The 22,236-nt window shown below is 41.0% G+C and overlaps 1 protein-coding gene across 1 annotated transcript; it reads right to left on the bottom strand.

The window, feature by feature from the left end:
- Positions 1-13,128: 13,128 nt before the first annotated feature.
- CMBL (carboxymethylenebutenolidase homolog) lies at positions 13,129-21,300 on the bottom strand. The gene is made up of 6 exons (XM_074893092.1): positions 21,149-21,300; positions 18,479-18,701; positions 17,589-17,696; positions 16,340-16,482; positions 14,421-14,512; positions 13,129-13,399 (listed from the first exon to the last, which is right to left on the bottom strand). The coding sequence occupies exons 2-6, from the start codon at positions 18,691-18,693 to the stop codon at positions 13,220-13,222; spliced, it is 738 nt and encodes a 245-aa protein (XP_074749193.1). The 5' UTR covers positions 18,694-18,701; positions 21,149-21,300; the 3' UTR covers positions 13,129-13,219.
- Positions 21,301-22,236: the final 936 nt, after the last annotated feature.

The raw sequence follows: 22,236 nt of genomic DNA, 5'->3' as shown, positions 1-22,236 counted from the left end.
CCACATTCTATAAGTTTATGGTAAAATGTGTTGTTGGTATGCAAGCTTTGTGGAGAAATTCCCTTGCATCCCGGTGCCAGAGTAACTCTATTCAAGTTGTAGAGTCTGTTTCCATGAATCACTTCCCTGTGCCTTCTCTAACTCCACCATGTCTTTCTTGAAACACAGAGACCAGAACAGCCCCCACTGCTCAAGATCAGGGTGCATGGAGGTCTTATATACTGCTAAAATGGCACCCTCTTTCTAATTCTAAATACTTTTGCCAGAGATGTCCAACATTTATTTTGGCTGCTGATGCATAAGCCCATTTATAGGGTAACAAATGGCAAGTCCAGAATCTCCTTCCTAATCTGCAACTGCAGATCTGAGCTCTGAGTTCAGCACCATGTAGGAATGAGCTAGATTATTTTCCTGAAATATATTACTGTGATGGTTTAGCCCCTGCGGGGGTCTGAGACCACGCAGCCGCTGCCCCTCCCCCACAAAGGGAGTGAAATACAAAGCCCCGAAACTGAGATAAGGAAAGGTTTAATACAACAGTGCAACAGCAACACAACAAACAGCAACAATAAGAAAAACAGTAATAACAATGAACAGAGCAAAGTATATCTACCAATACAGCAGTGAGAGGACCAGATGTGTAAAACCACGCGCCCCCGCTCCCACGCCAGGATGTGACCTGCCAGGATGTGACGTCCGCATGGTATCTGAATAACCCGGCTACAGCTCCCCCCCACTGCTGGGGAAACTTAACCCTATCCTGGTTAAACCAGGACAATTACCTTACATATATCTATGTTGAAGTTCATCTGACACTTTTCTGCCCAACCATTTTGTTTTGTGGGATCCTTCTGAACTTCCTTGCCATCAGAACAGCATTTGACCACCCAAGCAAATTCAGCATCATCCTCAAAATTGGAGATTTCACAGTTTAGTCACTTCTCCAGGTCATCCATGAAGATGCTGAATAAAACTAGTCCCAGGAGCAATCCCTGGGCTATCCTTTGAGGAGAACCTCATTGCTCTCTACAGCTTCCTGAGGAGGGGAAGAGGAGAGGGAGGTGCTGAGCTCTTCTCCCTGGGATCCACTGATGGGATACATGGCAATGGTTCAAAGCTGCACCAGAGCAGGTTTAGACCAGACATTAGGATGCATTTTTTTACCAAGAGGGTGGTCAAACACTGGAACAGCCTTCCTAGAGAGGTGGTCAGTGACCCCAATCCTGTCAGAGTTTAAGAGGCATTTGGACAATGCCCTTAACAACATGCTTTAACTTTTGGTCAGCCCTGAACTGGTCAGGCAGTTGGACTAGATGATCATTGTAGGTCCCTTCCAGCTGAAATTATTCTATTCTATTCTATTCTATTCTATTCTATTCTATTCTATTCTATTCTATTCTATTCTATTCTATTCTATTCCATCCTCACTGCTTATTCTTCTGCACCCTGAGAAGCGTCCCTACACTTTGCTTCTCGTCCTTTACTCAGCTTTCATTCCATAAAAGGAGCTTTCCTCCAACCATGTAACAACTTAGTTCCTTTAATAACTTCTGGTGAGGAACCTGTCAATGGCTTTTTGGAAGACCAAATACTTTATGTCTCCTGGATCCCTCTCCTGTGCTTATTGAGACCCTCACAGGACCCAGCATGGCAATGACACAGGATTTCCCTTTATAGAGGTCACACCGATTCAACAGACTGTTGTTCACATACTCATCGGTCTTACTCTTTATTATAGAAACCACTCTCTTACCATACATAGAAGTCAGACTCACTGGTTGTTTTTTATAGTGGGGGGGTTACACTGGCAGCCCACCAGTGCTCTGGCACAGAGACATTAATGACAGGTTATATAGCTTGGCCAGCAGTTTGCAGTTCCACATTCTAATTTCTTCAGGACTTTCAGGCAAATGTCATGCAGTCCTAGTGACTTAGTAACATTCAAAGTATCTGTCTGGTTTTACTTCAGACTAAGCTGTTTCCTCTAATCAATCTAATGCAAATACAGCATCAGGAGAGGAAATCTCCCCACCAAACAAGGCACGCCTCTCCTGTAAGGTGGAAGAAGCATCTGTATCCCAAGGCTTCTCTCCCAGACAGACGTAAAACAAAGGAGCTTTAAAGCTTCCTGAACTCACTGAAAGAGACATTTGAGGTCTGATGTCTTGGTATATCCACCGCTCGAGCTGAATTCTCTTGACTCTTTCCCAGAAGCATGGCTGCCGTCGTGGCTGTTGCTGCATCTGCAAAGTGATACTAATGAAGGGCAGAGGCAAGAAATCAAGACGGGTGTAGAAAAATATAACACGTGGAAACTGGCCCCAAGTGACACTAGGGGGTGATATTAAACTAAGGACAAATACATTCATTGTATAGATTCATTTAGCTGCTCTGAAATTCAGTTTCATAGAAATGATCTGTTACATCTAAGACCTTCAAGCCTTCATTTTTCTGAACTGGGGACCTTCCAGAATCTGAGCTCTACAGCTTTCCTTGTCACTGTGGTCCAATGATCCATCTCTGGTATGAGATGACACTAAGTGAATACCTAGATATATGGATGGCTGAGGACCTGAGACAAAAATGAATAGGGTGCAGACATGCAAATATGCAAGCAGAATCAAAAGAGGTAGAAAAATCTCCTTAACCTGATGAGAGGTTATTGGATGGATATGTATAGTGGGGGTAGGGATTTCACCTTCAATATCCCTGCTACCACAATTCTCTGCAGAAAAAGGAGGCAGGACAATTTTGGCTGCCTTGAGGCAGACCCTGATCCCTGCTAGCCTGGGTTTACCTTCATACCATCCTGCCCTGTAGGAGCTGTAGGACCTGTCCACTGCTGTGGTCTCTGGAGATATTTCAGTTTGCATAGCTCATCCAGGGAACTGCCCTCTGAGGGATGATCTGCAGGCATGACACAAGCTATAGGATGCCTAGCTGTGCTCCATCCCTAGGGGAGCTCAGATACAGCTTAAGTCTTCCAGAGAGGATATTTCATCAGACTCTGTGACCACATGAAAACAGGCTTCACTCATGGGAGATTCAGAGTCCTCTTTCATCAGACTGTCGGAGAGAGCTGCTGGTGCAGAGATGTTAGAACGGATTGTTCCAGAGATGAAAGGAACTCCAGACTGACCCTGATCTACCTCAGCTTTATACCCTGTCGTAGCTGGTGGCTCCACCAGTTCTCAGCAACCTCATATACATGGTATAACATTCCCACACTTTGTGGAGAGGCTTTTCTCTCCTAATCCTCAGTTTTGAATCACTGAAGAATACCTCCAGGATAAACATGTCCATCCTGTATTATCCTTGCAAAACAGGGAACAGAAAAAGAGTTTTGGCCTTGAGTCACATCTTGTTCTTTTGTACCTCCCTCAGTTCATAGTAACTCCACCAACTGCAACATAATTGTTCCAATTTGCAGCACACTTTGGCTCAAATAGCACTTATATTCCAATGGAGATAAGTTCAGAATTACTCCAACAAAATTATGTGTAGTATGAACAGAAACTAGGCCTATAATAATAATTTTTAAAAAAACCAACAAACACAAAAGAGTAAGAACTTGAATCCAAGGATCATTTTTTAAAGGATTTTATTTCCTGGACACATCTAAAGACTTTTTTTTTGTTGTTGTTAAATGGGGGGGGACCAGGGGTGTCCACAGACTTTCTAAAACCACAAATGCCAGTAATTTCTGGAGGAACCGAGAGTACCCAAAGTGACTGTGTATCATTGCCCAACAGTCTAGGTTCCTGAGATAACTGACATTGCTGCTCTTTACCATTGTGCATGTTTAGTTCAGTACCTGCTCACTTCAGCTGAAAAATCTCGTGGCACAGCTGACTAGCAGAGATCACATGCCTGCACTACAGGAAGCTGGTCTTCCCATGTGGGCACATCTATATCAGTTCACTTAAGTCATCGATAACAGCATCAGTCTTTCGCTCAGATGAAATTCAAAGTGCTTTTCTCCACAGCCACTGACCCAGATTCATGAACATGGCCAGCTGCCAGTGATAAAACCAGGACATTAAGTAGATACTTTCCCCCACTAGGAAAGATGCAGATCAAAGCCTCTTCCATATTGGCCGTGTAAACTCCTTAAAAACTATCCATCTCTTGGGGTCCCTGCACTATACTGTGCTATTCCTTCAAAGGAGGAAATGGCTAGGGTATTTGTGATGATCTGGCTGGAGCATGAATTAGGTGCCTCTGTGCAATGTTGCCCAGCAGCTCTCAGCCACAGCTTGGAAAGCTGAAAGCTCTCCAGCTAATGCATTATTTTCTTTCAGTGATCTCATGTTTAAAGCATCATTTCCTTAGTCTTAGGCTCTCCCATGGGGTCAGTAAATTCCACACTCAAAGAAGATTTTAATTCCTTGGTGAGTGACAAGCTGGAATGGCAATCTGAGCCCTAATCCCTCTCTTGAGTGGTGAATGGAGCATCTCATCATTAGTATATCAGACAGATGCTATCAAAGATATCATGGGAATAGCAAACACCAGCAATCTGAGCCAGCTGGAAAATTATAAGACTTGGGATGGTCGCCTCTCCACCCCATCAGCCTGTAGGGATCTTTGCTGAACCGTCCCCACCTCCCTCCTACTGGTATAGCATGAAACAGTACAGACATCTTTCTTTTGCTTTCTCTTCCAGCTCTTTCCCTTCCTTCAGACCCACCATTCCCCAGTTTGCCTGGGGGAAAGAAGGAATTAATATTTAAAACTTGTTCCACTTTATGCATTCCCGTTTTATTTCCTTCTCCTTTGAATTGCTTTCCAGCTCCTTGTCTTTCTGCTGAAACATCCTGACACGTTCCTTTTAAAACCCTTTGCATGTACCAATTGGCTTCAGCACAGCAGAATAAGTACATTTGGAAAGGCAGTGAAATTAGGGCTCAGCAAGAGAAGGGGGTGGGTGGGGTGAGATCCCAGAAAAATCCCAGATGCCCATTTTTCCCCAAGATGCTTTTGTCCTGTTAAGGATTAACTTCCATCATCCCATAAACTTCGCTGTCTACTTCCTGCCATTATCCTGGGTTCAGCAATTTCTGGGAATTTGTTTGGCGTAAGATCTACAAATCACCCAGCAACAACCATGAAGTGACACAGGACCACCTGTCTCCTACAGTGCCATTGCTCACAGCGTGATGGAGAAAGGCTTAGTGACAGCGAGGAGTGTTTATCTCAAATCTCTAGGGCATCTGGAAATAGAAATGTCCCCTGTCTTGCCTCTCCAGTGCTGACTCACTGCCTCTCCTTTGAAGCAGATCTCCCTTTATCTCTCTCCACAGAGAGGGTGTGCCTCCACTTAGTATTGCTGGCTTTTTGCTCCTCTCCAACCAAGGTACCTCTGCTAATGTTACCTATCGTTCAGCCAGGGTTAATTCTTGTCCCATTAAGTCAGGGAGATGGGGGGGAGGCATGGGATACCCATGACTTACAGGAAGCACCATCACTGCCACTGTCTTTCTCCACCCGGACATCCCACTTCCACCTTACCATCTGCCTCCTACACCTTTCACTTGCCTATTTGTTTTTTCATCTCTCTGTCTTCGCAGACAGACAAGACATTCAACAGATCCTTGGCAAGCAAAAAAAAATCTGCACTGGTAAGGTGTACGTGGACTAGTGAAGGTGGTCTTCAAGGGTCAGCCCCAGGTCTCTTTTCCTCTTGTTCACAGTCTCTTTTCCTTCTCATTGAGGTCCTTGAATTCCTTAATTTTCCCACAACTCTGATTTTCAGCAACCAGCACCACTCTCTGCTCTCTTCAGTGCCCATCTCCCACACCTTTCCTTTTCACAGCCAACCATATGCTCCCTCTTCGTCCCACCTGGTAACTCTTCACTCTTGGCCTGTTCCAGTTTCATCAAAGACTCCTTGTGCCTCCCTCTTTCCTGCCCTACAGAAAAGACCCTAAAGTTGTGCCATTTCTTCCTATTCTGTGGTCTCTGCTGCTCTGCCTGTAGTCACTTGCCATAGGTAGGTGCTTGCAGACATTTAGTCTGCAAAAAGTGAGAAAAATGTGAGAGTGGGATGTTATACAGACAGATATTTAGGGCTGGGCTTCAGGACTATGTGCACTCTAGCTGTGTTGCCAGCCACTGCAGTACAAGCCCAGTCCCACTTGGAAGCCCTTTGGCTATGAATACTGATTTCAAGCTGACATAACCTGCTAAGATTGTTTAAACATAGCACCCTTCTGACAAGGCTATGCAACTTTAGCCTGGCTCAGGCTGCGAGCGGAACAAGTTCATGGCTGCTTGCAACAGCCTTGACAGAGCAACACAACAATGTTGCTGTCTGCCTTGGTGTTATGCATCAGGATGCATCAGGAATACACCTGAGCAGGAGGTGAGCTCTACTTTGCCTTACTCTGTGGAGCCAGAAGTTGATTCCACCTGTAGTGAACAGTGGACATGAGTGAGCCTGCCCCTTTAATTTTGCCCCAGGTTATCTCTGTGTTTCTGAGAAAGAAAAAATCTGAGCGAAGTCAGAGTTAAACCAGACGGGTTAGCAAAACAGGGAAAAGCTGGGACAATAACAAGCACTCATTCTATTCAAACCATCTGATGGGATCACCTTACCTTGCACTGCCCACCTACCCCGAGCTGTTAGCTGCTGCACACAGTTACTCACAGCAACAGCCCTACTGACAGGGAGCGTTTTCACAGCTCACTGATCTCTAAAGCAACATCAGAGAGCACTACAAAGTACAGTGTTTGCAAATACATACAACAACATGCAAACTATCCCCTCCCCTTGCATCTCCTGCTTGCAAACACCAGTGCCTAAAAATTACCTTCAGCTTTATCCTCAACAGAATCAGAGGAAGTAATGTTTTGTCTTTACTGAAGGACATGTGGTTTTTACTTGTGGTTAGCCACCCATCTGAGATATCTTGGCAACTTTCTTGATTTTCTAAGGATTCTGGAAAAAAAGAAAGAACCTTAAAGAAATTTTCAACAATCTCTAAGCTCAACACCTGGAAGAAAAACTAAAGAACAGTTTAATAGAGCAGTTGGAATAATTTGCAATCCCCTTAACAAATAACATTATCATAGCTTTGCTGCAGTCCATGGCAAACTACCAGCCCAGATGCAAAATTTCCTCACCAGCTCTTAATATAGCAGTGGCAGGAAGGGAAGGAAAGAAAATGTATTGCCACAGGTGCCACCATCTGCTCCATGATCTGAAAGGGAAACTTTGTTTTGGAGCTTTATTAGCCCATTCCACTCCCCACTTTCTGAAATTCAGCATTCTGTTATTTGTTGGACTTTGATATGCTTCAGTGCCAAAGATAAGAAACAGGCAAATAAGTAAAATGTGCTGAGGGAGGTTTCTGAAGGCATGAAGAGGAGGTAGGCACCAAACTCCCATCACTCTTCCCATGGGAGCTCTGCAACAAAATACTCTTTGTGGGTCTACCTTTAATTTTTTGTATCATCATAAATTAAATTAAGCTGGATTGTTTTGTGTCCCTGTGACAAACCTACCTACCTGAGAAATGGTCCCCTCACTACACCTTTCTAGAGGCTAAGCTACCACTCATTGCCTGCAGTGAAACACCTTGAAGTGTCATTAGTTAAAGGTAGGAAGTCCAGTTTGATTAAAACCTACGTGAGGTAGGCAACTACAGTCCTAAATAACAATCTTAGTACGCCTGTAGATGTGGCCAAAATGAGTTACAACGAGGCCCTCAGATGGGCTGAAGGTGTAGTCACCTCTACCATGTCTTCCATCAATTCCTCAAGTTCCATCAAGTTCAACTTCTAATCAGTCCTCTAGCCCTGAAGCCTCACTAATCCAGCATAGCAATCATTCAGCTTCCTCCCTAGGGCCTGCTCTGAAGAAGGCAAAGACAAAAAACCCCTCCAAGACCTAGCAGCATAGTTCCTTGGAGCCAGAGGTTGCAGCTGAGGAAGGACAACTGCTCCTCACACTAGTACAGCTGGTGCTGTGCAGAGGGACATGTTTTTAAAACAAGTGCACGGTCTTTTATAATATATCATAAAGCATAGATGCCATCCTGCCTGTAGGCCAGAAGATATTAGATTTTTTTTTATACTGACTGAGTGCACATTATGGGAATACTGGCAGTGCTATGTATGCATGTGCATGTACAGGGCAGTGGGGGAGTGCTTTTCTTTGTGCTTGCTGACTGTGGCCTGTACACTGAAAGCCCATTCCTGTCTGGAGCTCAGGAGTCAAAAAAGCTGAGAAAAATTATTAAGGTAAAACAGTGACTATCTGGTTTAGACACCACAATAAAAAGAAAAGAAAACAAAACAAAACAAAAAACCAAACAAACAAAAAAATAAAAAAAAAAAAACAAAAAACAAAAAACAAACCCAAACCCAAAACAAAACAACAAAACCAAGAAACCAATAGATGCATAAATGCTAACTTGACAGAGAGGAATGCAGAAAATGGAGTAGAGTCGAAGACTCATCTTGTTGCCATAAAGATTATATTGTTGCCATAAAGACTAAACTGAAATTGTTGCCGTAAAGATTAAACTGAAAACCCATAAAAGAGCTCCTATTCAGTGTGTAAAAATAAAGCAAGCAAATGAAGAAGCACTAGAAGTTAAGTCTGTGTAGTATTAAACCGATCAAAGATATCAGATGCTACCAAAATACTTGTTCCAGAGAGCAGAAATCAGAACCTGGAATTTGACTTTCAAAAAGGCAGAGGATGCAGTGGTTCAGATTCAAGCTGTGGTTTAGTATTTTCTTTTATATAAAAGACCTCAGTCTTCTTGTGAAGAGGAGATTATCAGCAGTGGACAGGATATGTGCTCTTGTTCTTCAGGACTCTCAACTCTACCATGTTCTTTTGTCATATCTATCTCCAGTCCTTGAGGTTTTCCCCTGGGAGACCTCTTTTGCTTTAGTCCATGCAAACTTCTTCACTCAGGCATCAAGGATTCCTTGTGTGCAGGCCATGAGCATTCCTCCATATAACACTTTCTCAGTGTCCAAAATCCCAGTCTACAAAAGGTGATATTAGGGGTCTTCTAGGTTCTCTCTTCCATTTTGTCCACATACAGTGTTGTTGCCCGCAATAGGGTCTCCGTTCCCCATATGCCTGGGGTTGCCCTCAGCCCATTCCCTCTGCCCTCCTACTGCCTTGCATCTTGGTTGCCCCCCACAAATCTTTAGTCCACTTCCCTCCTGTATCCTATGACAAACCCTACACAAGCGGTTCAGGCTTTCTATGTGCTGACTGGCCAGCCAGCAGCCTAAATAATACAAAGAACTGATGAATCCATGCCACACTATTTTGCTCAGTGCAGTGAATCTGTCTCTTCTGTGCTGTCCAGATTTTCTAGACATGTTGAAGAACTAAATAGCACTGAGGACTTAGCTGTTTTGTCAAATTCGTTTGGAATTTACCAAAGGGCTTTAAGTTAATAGGAAAGATCTGACAAGACACCACAATGCCCAGGGGAACAAAAGCATCTGCATGAGGTCCCCTGATCAGGCCTTACATATGTCTACTATGTCTACCTCAGTGTTTTTATGCAGCTGATTTACCTTATATCAAGGCTGACAGGTTCTGTAGAATTGAGCATTACAGACCCAAGTTTGTAATGTCTAACCTATACGCCTATATATCAGTGCTCTCTAGGCACAAAGGATACTCTCAAATGTGAGTTTTGAGAATGTGTGTGTGTTTTTTAGCAAAGTAAATGTTAACACTGGCAAAATTCTGAATGTTCCATCTTAGGTGCCGTGTATCTACAAAAACAAATACATAATGAAACTCAATACCTGTCCTACAACAAGCCACTCTGAATCCTTCAAGGACAATGAATTTTGACAAAATACTCCTCTGTTTCACAGTCTTACCCTGTCTCAAGAGAAATTTGGCAAAGCTTAGCCCAATTCCCTGAGACATCTGTTCATTCACATAAAAAACCAAGCTGGAATGGTTTGCCAGCCAAGATACTACCTTCTGAGAAACCAAGGATCTTTTATTTAAAATCCATGTGAGACAATAGTTGTAGGGAGTTTAATTTCATCATCTCTGTCTGTTCTCATAGCAACCCTGATAAATTGGGCATGAATCCATAGCTGGGAATTGAATTCACACTTTACAGACTATCTGAACCACATACCCACATTGCTTTCTTTCGGGAAGGTTTGTGCATTGTTATCTTCCCGTTACGCCAGAGCTGCACAGACACACGCATCAGATGTGCCTGCACCAGTGAATGGAGGTGTCTTCAGTTCTCCCACGTGAAACCATTTCTCCTCTACATGCTGAGTCCAGAACCATGTCAGGACTGGCAGGAAGCACAGAAGTCACCGTCTGGCCCTTCCCTTTTCACTGAGAAGGCGCACAGATCCAGCCCAAGGGCAGGATTGGAGAGGGCATCATGGAAATTCTCACCTCCAATGTGGAGGACTATTTTTACCAGCATGACTCATGGCAACAATGCCCTGCAGACCTGGAGAAGCTTTCCCTGTGCTGGCTGGTCCCACTAAGAACAGGCTCATCTCTCCTGAAATCAAACAGCAAGGAGATGGGAACACAATGTGCAGTGCCCAAACCAGAGGAGAGCGCACTAATCACTGACAGAGGGCATAAGCCAAGGAACAAGGGAAGATTTTGCACTTTCACCTCAGGGGCCTGCATGAAATCTTTTTGAGAGACAGGAGAGTTTCTTTAATATTAACTCAGTGTGGTACAGAGACAACTATCTTCTCAGGGGAGATATGCAGTGCATTGCAGGATTAAGTGGAAGGAGTAACGTGAAGAAGAGGTTTGAGATGGAGGGATGGCTGAAGAACCGCTGGGGACGTGGGACCTGAGGTGGGACCCACCTGGTGGGAGGCTCTGAAGCAGAGGCACTGTGGAGTTCAAAGACACACGTGCAGCTGCAGCTCCACCATAGACCACTTAGGGCTGGCCTGGCACATGCCCCTGCCTAGGAGGGAGCCAGAGGGAAGGTGACTGCACGAGGGAGCTGCCAGGCATGGCTGGCAGAGGCAACTGCAAAAAGAAAAATATTGTAGGGCAACAGAAACAATGGCTGCACCTTGAAGGGCAATATTTTGTGAAAGCTGAGAGCTCCCTGGGCTCACATGTATTTCAGTGAGGAGAAACTGGGCTGTGTTCAGTACGATATTTTAGCCACATCTATTCCCTCAGCATCACAGATGAAGGCAAGACCTCACCACATAATTACTGTGAATTACACTGAGAGGGACCAAAGGAGTTGAAACACAGTGATGTTCCCCTAGTCACTAGGGACGGGCTGTGCCTTACCAATCCTGATACCCAATTAAATCACAGTAGAGAGAAGCCTGATGATATTGGAAGGATTTGTGGAGGTGAAGAAGTAATGTTGTCATCAAGGTTGGTTTAGATTCAACTCTGAATGAGGGGCAGAGGGTAGGGCAACTGCCTGAGACTATGTGAGATGACAGGATTTGCATTGAGCTGATTGTGAAAAGATGCGATGAACTTTCCTGAAAAAAAGGAAGGAGCAGCACCAGAAACTCAGCTGGTGCTGGGGCTTCTTATGAAAATACTGTGGGGGAGAAAGGAGTGGAGGACACCGGTGCTTAGTGAAAGAGATGTTATTAAATGTCAGACAATCCTGATGTGGAGGAAGGGCAGAGAGCATAGCAAGAGGCCATTGCAGCTGCATCCAGATGTCTGCAAGTGTTTCAGAATCAAACAGGAGGCTTACAAAGGGGTGAAACACAGGCATGTGTCTGAGGACAAGAGTAAAGAAACAACACACCCCGTAGAAAGGCTAAGGCAGCATCATAGCTTATTGCTATCAAGCAGCACAGAACTAGTAATAAAAGTATTTGGAAATGCATCAAAAATGAGAGAAGGGCAAAAGGAAAGCGCTGGCTGTTAGCAGGAAGGAGAACTAATACCATAAAGTCTGGTGAAGACTGAAGTGTCCAGAGCATTTTGGTTCAGTCTTCACAAAAATTAATTTTAACCACAATCTGAATGAAATTAATTTTATAGCAGAAACAAGAGTACAGGTGTATGGAGGGGGGGGAGAAAAAAATAAAATAACCAGATGTGGACAGGTTTGAAATTCACGTCAGTGAGTTTAAGCACGTCTGTGAACCGTGAGCCATGATGTCTCTGACTACACAGGCAGAGTGTGATGTCCCCAGGGACTGGAAGAGGACAAACACAGAGGCCAGCCTTTCTGTGGAAGAAAGGAAGGCACTGGTAGCACTTTTACACTACCAGTAATGCCTGAAAGATATGAAAACAGATTACCCAAAAGTCAGTTGATAGACATGGAGTCTGTCATACATAGACTAACATAATAAGATGCTAAAGGAAATAACAACCTAAGAAAGGTAATAGCCAACAAGAAACTCCTGCCCTCCTGAGCTCTCTCCCTGCTAGACCAGTCTGGAAATGGAAGAAGAGGGATTGGAAGTCTTCACTCTATTTTCTTTCTATGCTCTGTGTATGTCTGATGGCAGCTCCTATTCCTACTTTGTTCTTCTTTCTCTTCTGAGTTTTCCTGCTCTTCACAGTCTCTTTTGTGTCCCACCCTCTTCCCACTTGTTCATGTCCTTCTTCTCTGGTCCTGCTCATTCCTCTAGTCTCCTCACTTCAGTCATCGTTCCCAACGTTTTGCAGCCCCCTTTCAGTCTGCATACATTTCTTCCCATTGTCCTTCCCCTTCCCTCCTTCTAGATCTGTTTTTATGAATCCTGAATAGGATATTCTATTTCCAAGAAAACATCCCAGCCTTCAAAATCAGAACTATATTTACCTCAAAGCTGAAAATCATGGAGCTGAAAATCTCACAGCTCAACAACTCTAAACATGGCTTTTAAGAGAGCATTTCTCAAGCATGGGCAGAGTTTCAATGATTTTTTATCATTGAGATATATATATGTTATATATATTGTTTTTATATATACACATTAATATATAAAAGTGAAACTTTCAGATTCTAGAAAATATCCCACAAGGTTCTAATAATTTTAAGATACACAAGATCAAGTTTAAAAATCTTTTTTACGTTTATAACTTCTAGCATTTGAAAAGCCATTTCTAAGCATCTACTTAGAAAATAAGTGCAAATAAGTAGTGTTATTGCAAAAGAGTTTTACAAAATATTTTGATGGTTTTAAGAACATTTTAATCAATATAGTTTGTATTATTTTCTGATTTCATACAATTGATTTATTTTATTGTCACTTATTTATGCTAAAGATATTTATTCAGCCAGTTGATCATATCCTTTCTTCCTTCCTCAATATAAGGTTTATCCTGAGGATTGATATCTTCTCTTTTGCGATGTACAAACCCATGCGTCTGTCCAGGGTAAACTTTAACTTCATAATCAACTTTACAGTTTTGTTTAAGCTTCTGTTCCAATAGGGTGACCTGTAACACAGAATGTTCCATGTTGGTTGAGTACAGAGTTAACATGTTACATATTTACAGTCCTCAAATTGTCCTGGTTTTCTGCTTTTCTGGGAGACAGACACAGTGTGCCTTTGTCAGCATTTTCTCTTCTACTAATTTCATACCCAAATGCATTTCTGTCACTACACTTTCTTTATTTAACTATTTTTCTTCAGTAAAATAACAGCATGTGACTGTATAAAACTCCAAAAAATGTATATGGGTTACTGTAATAATACCTATAAAGGTAAAAACACCTATTGCTCAGTGTCATGAGAAGGTTAACATGTAGTGATCACTGTACTGTTACTGCTGATAGACCTCACAAAAAAAAAAAAAATATGGGGCAAGATTTTGAATTAATTTGAAATTGAGGGAGGAGAGGCACAGATACAAAATCAGCAGTTCAAAGCTACTGGCATTTTTGCCAGCAAAATTAAAGCCAACACCACTCAAAGAAAGCATGTCTTCCTCCTTGATCCCCTTGGTAGATAATCATCTTTCTCCAGTCATTCTCCACCTGCGCTCCCCAGGAAGGCTGTTTAAGAGAGTACCAGAAAGGAGAAGGTCTGCAGGACAGTGGGGGAAGGAAAAGGAAAAGGATAGTCACAGGATTTTTTAATTCTCCTGAAACTAGTGATTCCACCGGTACAGGTGGGGACTTTCTGCTGATTTTATGCACCATCGGTATGACTAAAGAGGGTCTCCTATCTTAAACTTGACAGAAGACTTCCTTTGGATTCTTGCCCTTTTCCTCCTAGCAACTCTCATATATAAATCATCCACATTTTGCAACAGAAACAGGAAATATTTTTAGCATCACTGTAAAACTTTTTGATTTGGGGATAAACAACATAAATTTGTGTAGAACTACTGTAAGAGTTAGTGAAAGAGGAAGAAAAATGCAAATTAGTTTTCTACTTTTTCTTAATTAAATATCAAAACACAAAACAAGCATGAAAAGCATTAAAAAGATAAATATCTCTGATGGGAAACTCACCTGCGCCAATGGGATGATGTCATCCTTTTCACCAAAAATGAAGAAAGTGGGATGAAGCAAACTGTATCTGTCCTCAAAGAACTTGATCACTCCTAGGGAAGAAGAGGCATATACAATGAGTTACGCTACTTAAGGTGGTTAAATCTCTACCAAAGTTATAGGGTCAAAATAAAAGATATTCTGATCAGTTAGAGCTGATCAGTTGGTAATGGAATTAAACATGTTTTGCTTAAAAGTCCCTTTTGTTGTGAGAACTTCCTGTGATTTGGGATGTCATTAAAGATAGAAAGACCATCTCTGTCTGAAAAAGTCAGGGAAGAAGAGTTACATTTGCCCCATTCTTGTGGTTTTCTTTGGGCATCTGCTTCTGACCACTGTCAGAGACAGGGTCTTGTGAAAGATGGACACTTCAGAGCTGCTCACCTCTAGCCTGGCATGGCAATTTTTAAGATAATCATAAATATTCATCATTCCAGATACATGGTTAGGGTTTCAGTGTACATATATTTATACTGATATAAATTCATAACAAATTGATATTGTAATTTTGACTATTCAAATATATTTGAATTTAGGTAACAGTAAAACTAACTAGCTACCACCCTGGCCACTCTTTTCATTACTGAAATTTTTACAACATAAAAAATTAGCAAGTAGCATTGTTGAATTGACCCAGCTGATCAGCAAATGAGTGCAGCAAAACAGTCCCCATAAACTTTCTGGAAAAATACCTTCAACTTCCTTTCACCTCAAATTAATATAAATTGCTTTGGGTTAAGGGGCCCTAGAGGAAAGAAGAGGAGGGATTCTTTATCAGGGAGTCTAGTGATAGGACAAGGGGTAATAGTTTTAAACTGAAAGAGGGTAGATTTGCATTAGATATAAGGAAGAAATTCTTTCCTGTGAGGGTGGTGAGACACCGGCACAAGTTGCCCAGAGAAGCTGTGGCTGCCCCTCCCTGGAAGTGTTCAAGGCCATGTTGGACGGGGCTTTGAGCAACCTGAGCTAGTGGAAGGTGTCCCTGCCCATGGCAGGGGGGCTGGAACTAGATGATCTTTAAGGTCCCTTCCAACCCAAACCAATCTATGATTCTATGATGTAGAAGTACAGAGGTTTATAATTGTCGTGGTTTGAGCTCAGAAGGCCCCTACCATTCACTCAAACCAGAACAATAATAAAAATATTAAAGGTAGCATAAATGCATTAAAAATGTAAGTGTGACAGTGTAAGGGTTAAAACAGAGACCATTTAAAATGGTTCATATTAGTAATGAGAGACCACTGCCAGCAGTAACATTGAGGACTAAGTTTTTCATGTCATGACCTGAAGGTCTGCAGCCTGTGCATGTCCCAGCCCAGATGACTCATCAGCAAAAGGCCCTGCACTCTAACAGGACAGCAAAAAGTTTGCAGTGTATCACTACTGTCATGTCTTTCCCTGTTAGCCCAACAGGGGAATGGAGTACAGACGTGTGTCAAACAAGTTTCCCAATGAAAACTAGAGGGCAGCAATCTGTTCTGACTTATGCAGATGGAGGTAAGCAATATACTGCGGTGAAGATCCACCACATAGTAACTGCTGGCTCCTAAAATATCTAAAAGATGTTCCCAGAAACCATTTTGTCATTGCTAGCCAAAAGGAACCTGAGCCAAAGTGAGGCCTTGGCATTTGGTGTCCCTTGTACGCTATGTTGTGCAGAAACAATCCTGGCCATGCCACTTGAATACAATAGATCTTGGTGGTTATGATTATGTACAAAAATATGAGTGTGCAAAATCAAATTTCTTAAAGATTTTGTATAATAAAATCATCTTCTTCCATAAGATGTCATCCCAAATTTTGTTACAGTAATACTCCTACAGAATAAGTTCCTGCATAGGTCATGTCTGCTCAGAACATAGTAGGTATTTGAGACTTACCATAGAGGGACACCCCCGTCTTTAAATGAGGATTTTTCAGCATCAGATGTTGTACTGCTGCTCCACCCCAGCAAAACCCAATGACACCAATCTTCTTTGCACCACATTGTTCCCTTAGATACTTCAGGATGGCATCAACTTCTCTGAGACATGTAAATGAAAGTGAAGTAAGGCTCTAGTTCCATTCCCTTGGCCTCCAAGGTGGCTGCTGCTCAGAGACTGGCTGAGCATCAGTCTGCTTGTGGGAAGTGGTGAGTGACTGACTGTACATTACTCCTGGTTCTTCTCTTTCCTTCACTTATCAAACTGTCTTTATCTTAACCCATGAGTTTTCTTGCTTTGTTCTTCCTATTCTCTCCCCTATCCCTCTTGGTGGGAATGAGTGAGTGGCAGTATAGGTGCTTGGCTGCTGGCTGGGCTCAACCCACAACACTAGTTTACTATTATTCATTTCTAAAATACAGAAGAAACTCCAGGGGAGAAGACAAAGGAGAAAATCAGTCTTCCTAGACCACTGTTACTAGAACCTAAGGTGATTTTATAAGCAGCAGTCCAATTCATTTCACAAATGGCAATAGTTGTCTTATAGGCTAACACAAATGAAAGTTTAAGAAAGACACAGCCAGTCCAGAGCATCCCATTATTACAAATGTGACTATAGGTAAACTATCTCTCATCAGGGAGACAAGTATTTTATGAAATTGTGGAAGTAAATTTGAAATTGTCGTTTCAAACTCAGCAGTAACATTATGCAATCAAGCTATGTGCCAGATAAAAATCGGAAAAATATAGCTAGAAGAATGGGAAAGTAGTATGCTTTGAACTAGCTGGGATCTGATGGGGAGCAGGACCAATGTTCCCTAGTTAAATAGTGTTTGGTGATTACGTTTGCACCCCATCTGAAATCCATGGAAGTTGTGCCTGCCTGTAGGATCTAAATCAAACTGAAGTGGAAGGAGCAAGCCTTTGCCTTTGCCGGTTCTTTTCTTTGGAGTCATTCATCTCATTTCTACTCTGCACAGGTAAATAGTGGGTGCTTTTATTCTTGTTCAAAGTTCTACTTTACTCCAAAATGCACCCCTCACATAACTATGAGCTTGACTCACAAGCTGCATGAAATTTCTGTTTGTGGACATCTGGCTGTATTTCATCCATTAATAATTTAGGAACTAATCCTGCATCTTTACTGAGGAAAAAATTCCTATGAAAGAAGGATGTCCACTTGTTGGACAAGGAATAATGGTTGTACTTGTCTATTTTGGCGGCATTTCGGGTTTTCAGCCAGTCATCAAAAGACGCCCAGTCATTAGAAAGTTTCCAAGCTTCTTGTCCCACAAAAAAATCTGGGCAGATGGCTCTGCAAGAGAAATGAAAACATTTTATGGCCATGAAATAATACTGAGAAAGGATTAAAGGGAAGTCCGTATGTACCATACAACAAATTCATTTTGTTGAATACACATAGAATTTAATCTACATCAAAGCACTGTACAAGCAACCCTCATTATTATTTATGTCTAATAAGGAGATTTAGCATAACTTCCAGATACATTTTGCCCTGTTAAAATTCATTAATTAATTTGACAAATTGTTAACTGCAATTGAAAATCTTTAGTGATTTCCTAATGAATTAAAAAAAAAAACCCAAACCTACAATTTACATGGTACGTACATTTGCACTAGAAGGAATGTTAACCCAGTAATAGAGGAAAGAGGATACCCAGTATGCTTTTCACATATTTGAGAACTTGTTTCTTTCTTTGGCACAAGCTGGTATACTTTACCTTCAAGGAATGACTTTCAGCTTCTCTGGAATTTTTACCATAACAGCAAAGTTGCACAGATGCTGCATCGGGAAGGAGGAAGCAGGCTGCTTTGGGATCATGTAGAATGAAAGATGCAGAATAAGATTTTTCTCTCTTTCCCCTCTCTTCCTCTGTGCTTGCTTACTATCTCATTACAGTAGGACTACTCAGCTATGTTAGACTTCTTACACTGTTTTAACAGGAAATTCTTTAGAGAAACACATAAGCGAGGCCTATGAAATTGTGTTTGCATGGCTTATATAAAAAAAGGAAATAGTTGACTCAACAAACTTTCTTATTAAAAAGACACTTTGAAAACAGTAGTATTTCTTACATGTATCCATTAGCCGCAAGCATATCAGCCATGTATCTGGTGTTTGGGAGCTGCCATCCAAATATATCATGAATCACAATCACAGCTTTGTCTGTGCTGGCAGCTGGTTTGCAAACATACGCCTTGATGTGCTCCACTTGTACTTCCTGTCCACAACCCTCATAGTCAAACCTGTCTCCGATATCACATGGGCAGGGCCTCGATTCATTAGCCATGTGTGATACTAAAGGACAAAAAATACTCAGTTGTGAAAACCACAGCATACCATAATGAAAAGGATCAAAATACAGCGGTATCACAGACTGTTGAATTTTTGAATCATTACAGTAATACTGTGAACATGCTGATTACTGTTAGATCTATAATGCAACATTACTCATTAAGCCCACTGGGTAATTTTTTATAAATAATAATCTTGTTAGAGTTACTTATGTTATGAACTCTTCAGCAGGGACCTGGTACATAACTAGAACTTCCATGCCCTACACTAAGTAATATAACAAAAATAAAGTTATGATCAATCAACCAGCCAACCACCACAAATTATTTAAATAGCAATGAAACCAGTTCTTCTTCACCATGTGTATGTCCTTGTCAGGAATGCATAACTTTCTTTAGTATAAACTGTAAAGGCTTAATACAGGACTTAGCATTTTGAAGAAAAAACAAACCACAGCTACTGTGTAGAAAGATATAATTACACTTACATTAAACATACTTTCCTCCAGAGACTTAAAATATCCCATAGCTGACTTTTTCAGTGTCAAGAAATCCTTTTTTTAAACCAGCTTTAGCCTCAGATGTTGCAGACTTTTAAAGGAGGTTACTTAAGAAGGGTGCCAAGAAAAATATACCAGTGAAAGCCAGAGTATAAAATCATATTTATTTAACATTAAATAAGGAATGTATTCAAACTCCAAGTCAGGAAAAAAGACAACTGAACATAAGGAAAAATTCCTTAAATTGAGGCAAATGTTTTATCAAGAAGGTAAAGTCGGGTATGGTTAATTTTTTACAAACTGTTACTTAAATGGAAATAAACAAGTAATTCACAAAGGTCAAAAAAATGCCAGCAGAATCTAACACAGATTTATGTAGCAACTTGGCCTCAAGTTAATGATTTTATGCCATCAACCTTAGGTTAACCAACTGGACGAGCTGACTTCATATTGCTGCAAAGTGACCCGAGTAAGAATACGCACAGAGCATCTCCAAATTATTAAAGAATGTGGAAAGAATTTAGATAAAGCTTTACTTAACCTCTCTACAGATAAAGAAAACCTTGCTAGTACAGAAACAAGGACATTCGAACTTGACTATGCCAAATATACTTGCAGAGAGAAATAGGAAAAAGCAGGTTACTGAACAGTCCCTGAACTAGTGGGACTTTAAATAGCTGTGGCACTAAAGGGACAGCTTTAGGAAAGCAAACAAACAAAAAACAACCCTACAGCCAGGAGATTTCCACAGATTTCCAGGGACCAAGATGTTCTGAATTTGCAGACTTCAAAATTTAGAATATCCCAAGCAGTGTTAGCAGGGCTAGGGCTGCAGATCCTGTGAGATTTTATTTTCACAGATCAGTTCAAGACAAGCTGTGTTTTATTTGAAAGTTGTATTAACCCTGGGCACACATTTATACTAATCCTTTACTTTTTTTCTAAATAAGCCACACCCACCCATAGGTGGGTTTTTTTCACATGTTGTAGTCTCACATATAGGACTTCTAATTTAAAATAAGTCTACCTGGAAAAAATGAATTAATAGATGAGCATATAAGACAAAATACAATTTAAATATGTAACAGGAAAGAGTTGATAACTAATTTTCCATTCACAAACTATTTCAATTAGACTAAAATCAGAGAATATAACAAAAACAGCAATTGAATATTGAAGAAATATATTTCAGAACTCCAGAAACACAGACACAATTCCCTCACCAGTCACTATATCCTTAAAGGCTTTAACTGCAAACATTTCACATTACCTGATAAAATGTAAAGCAACATGTAAAACATGAAATATTTAAAGATGCAGAAAAGAGCTCCAGACACAAGCCTGTGAGGGGTAGCACTGGCTTATAAATCATACATTTGTAAGCTCTGTAGCTTAGTCAAAATGTTTCAGTGTTTCCACATTCACCATAGTATGCATTACATACAAAGAGAATCTTTTTCCATTTCTAAGATGCTACTGCAACATTCCTTAAAAATTAATCCCCTTCTCTTACATGCATCAAAGCTATTCTGTAAGGGGTCTGTAAACCCACAGCCTTGGTGTTCCACCACCTCCACCTGCAAGCATTTGAGCATTTATTTGAAGACCAAACAATAACTTTAATGTTCAGAAACTTGAACGTACAACCAGAAAAATATAAAGATATTGCTGTGTGGCTCTTTGATTTTTCAACAGACCCTTCTGAGTCCTCCTCCTGAGAGGTCTTCCTCACCTCAGGAGGGAAAATAAAAGGTTTCTGAACCATCATTTTAAAAAATTAGGGAAGAACGTAGACCCCGATAGCATTTAAATGAGCATGCACTCTCTAAAAAAGCACACAGATAAAATGAAACTGCCCCCGAACATGCTGAGTCAGACCTCAGGAGGAAAAAGCCGTGAAAGTTTAAAAAAAAAAAAAAAAAACCAAAAAACCAACAAAACCCACACATACCTGTAGTACAGCAAGTGTGCCAGATAGTAGAAGCAAGTCGCAAGAGCTCAGTGCGGACAGTTACCACTGAACGTGATCCCAAAAGAAAGTGCTAACCCACAAAATGGAAAGGGTGAGTGCGAGGATCAGGTTTCTTCAAATAAGAGTTACGTAAGTTTCTGCCTTTATCTTTGTATACTGCAGAGCCACAAAGTTTAAAGTTCACTCTTTTTAAAGCCATTAATTTTGTTGCTAGTGTAGGCAGGGTGTGCTACTGTGAGAAGTACTGCTATAGCAGAGTACCAAACCTTCCTTTTAACTTACACAAAATGGTATTAAGCATTGGAGGTCTTTTCAGTTTAGGAAACATGTTGACTTAGCTGAGTAATTCATTTAGACAAAACTTTATTTTTTTAAAGGGTGTTCCTTTGTTTTTAAAGATTGTGGTAGTACCATTTTTAAACATTACGTCGGCATTACTATTCTTTCCTTAGACTATTCCTCTATGGGTGAAAGAAATATCTAAATTCATCAGCAGGATGAGATAGTGGAGACATCATTTCAAAGCTCTATACAAGACAATGTTTATATAGTACAGGAAAAATATCTTCTCTTTCAGAGTGAAAATAAGTAACATTACAAAGGTAACAGTTTTGTAGATTGCTGTACATATCATTACAAGTGTTTAAAATGCTGATACATTTTTATCCCCTGACAGGACATTTTACACATTTTTTTTTCCTTTTGAATCAAAGTGACTGCCTGATCCTTGTATTCCTCCCATTCTCTGGATTTTCTTTTTATTGGATTATTAAGATTATTCTTTAAAGAGCTTTATCTCAGGATACTAGCAATCCAAAATTCACTGTTTCCTCTGAGGCACATCTAGAAAGAAGCACTGAACAGACATGTTGGTCTACCACACTTTTGCCTTGGGAAGGCAACTGGCCTTACAATTTAGTCCTCATTATATAAGCTGTTCTCCCATATTCTAAATAACTTTGTCAATGCTATTTATTTACAACTCCTAAAATAAAGTCAAACGAATGAAAAAAAGCCTACCAAAGAATTCCAGAGTGAAGTTACAAGGTTCAAAACCCTTTTGGTTT

The sequence above is a fragment of the Strix uralensis genome, chromosome 1, assembly GCF_047716275.1.
Source record: "Strix uralensis isolate ZFMK-TIS-50842 chromosome 1, bStrUra1, whole genome shotgun sequence".
Lineage (NCBI taxonomy): Eukaryota > Metazoa > Chordata > Aves > Strigiformes > Strigidae > Strix > Strix uralensis.
Note: the sequence above shows the minus strand (reverse complement) of the source record. Positions and strands in the feature narration are given on the sequence as shown.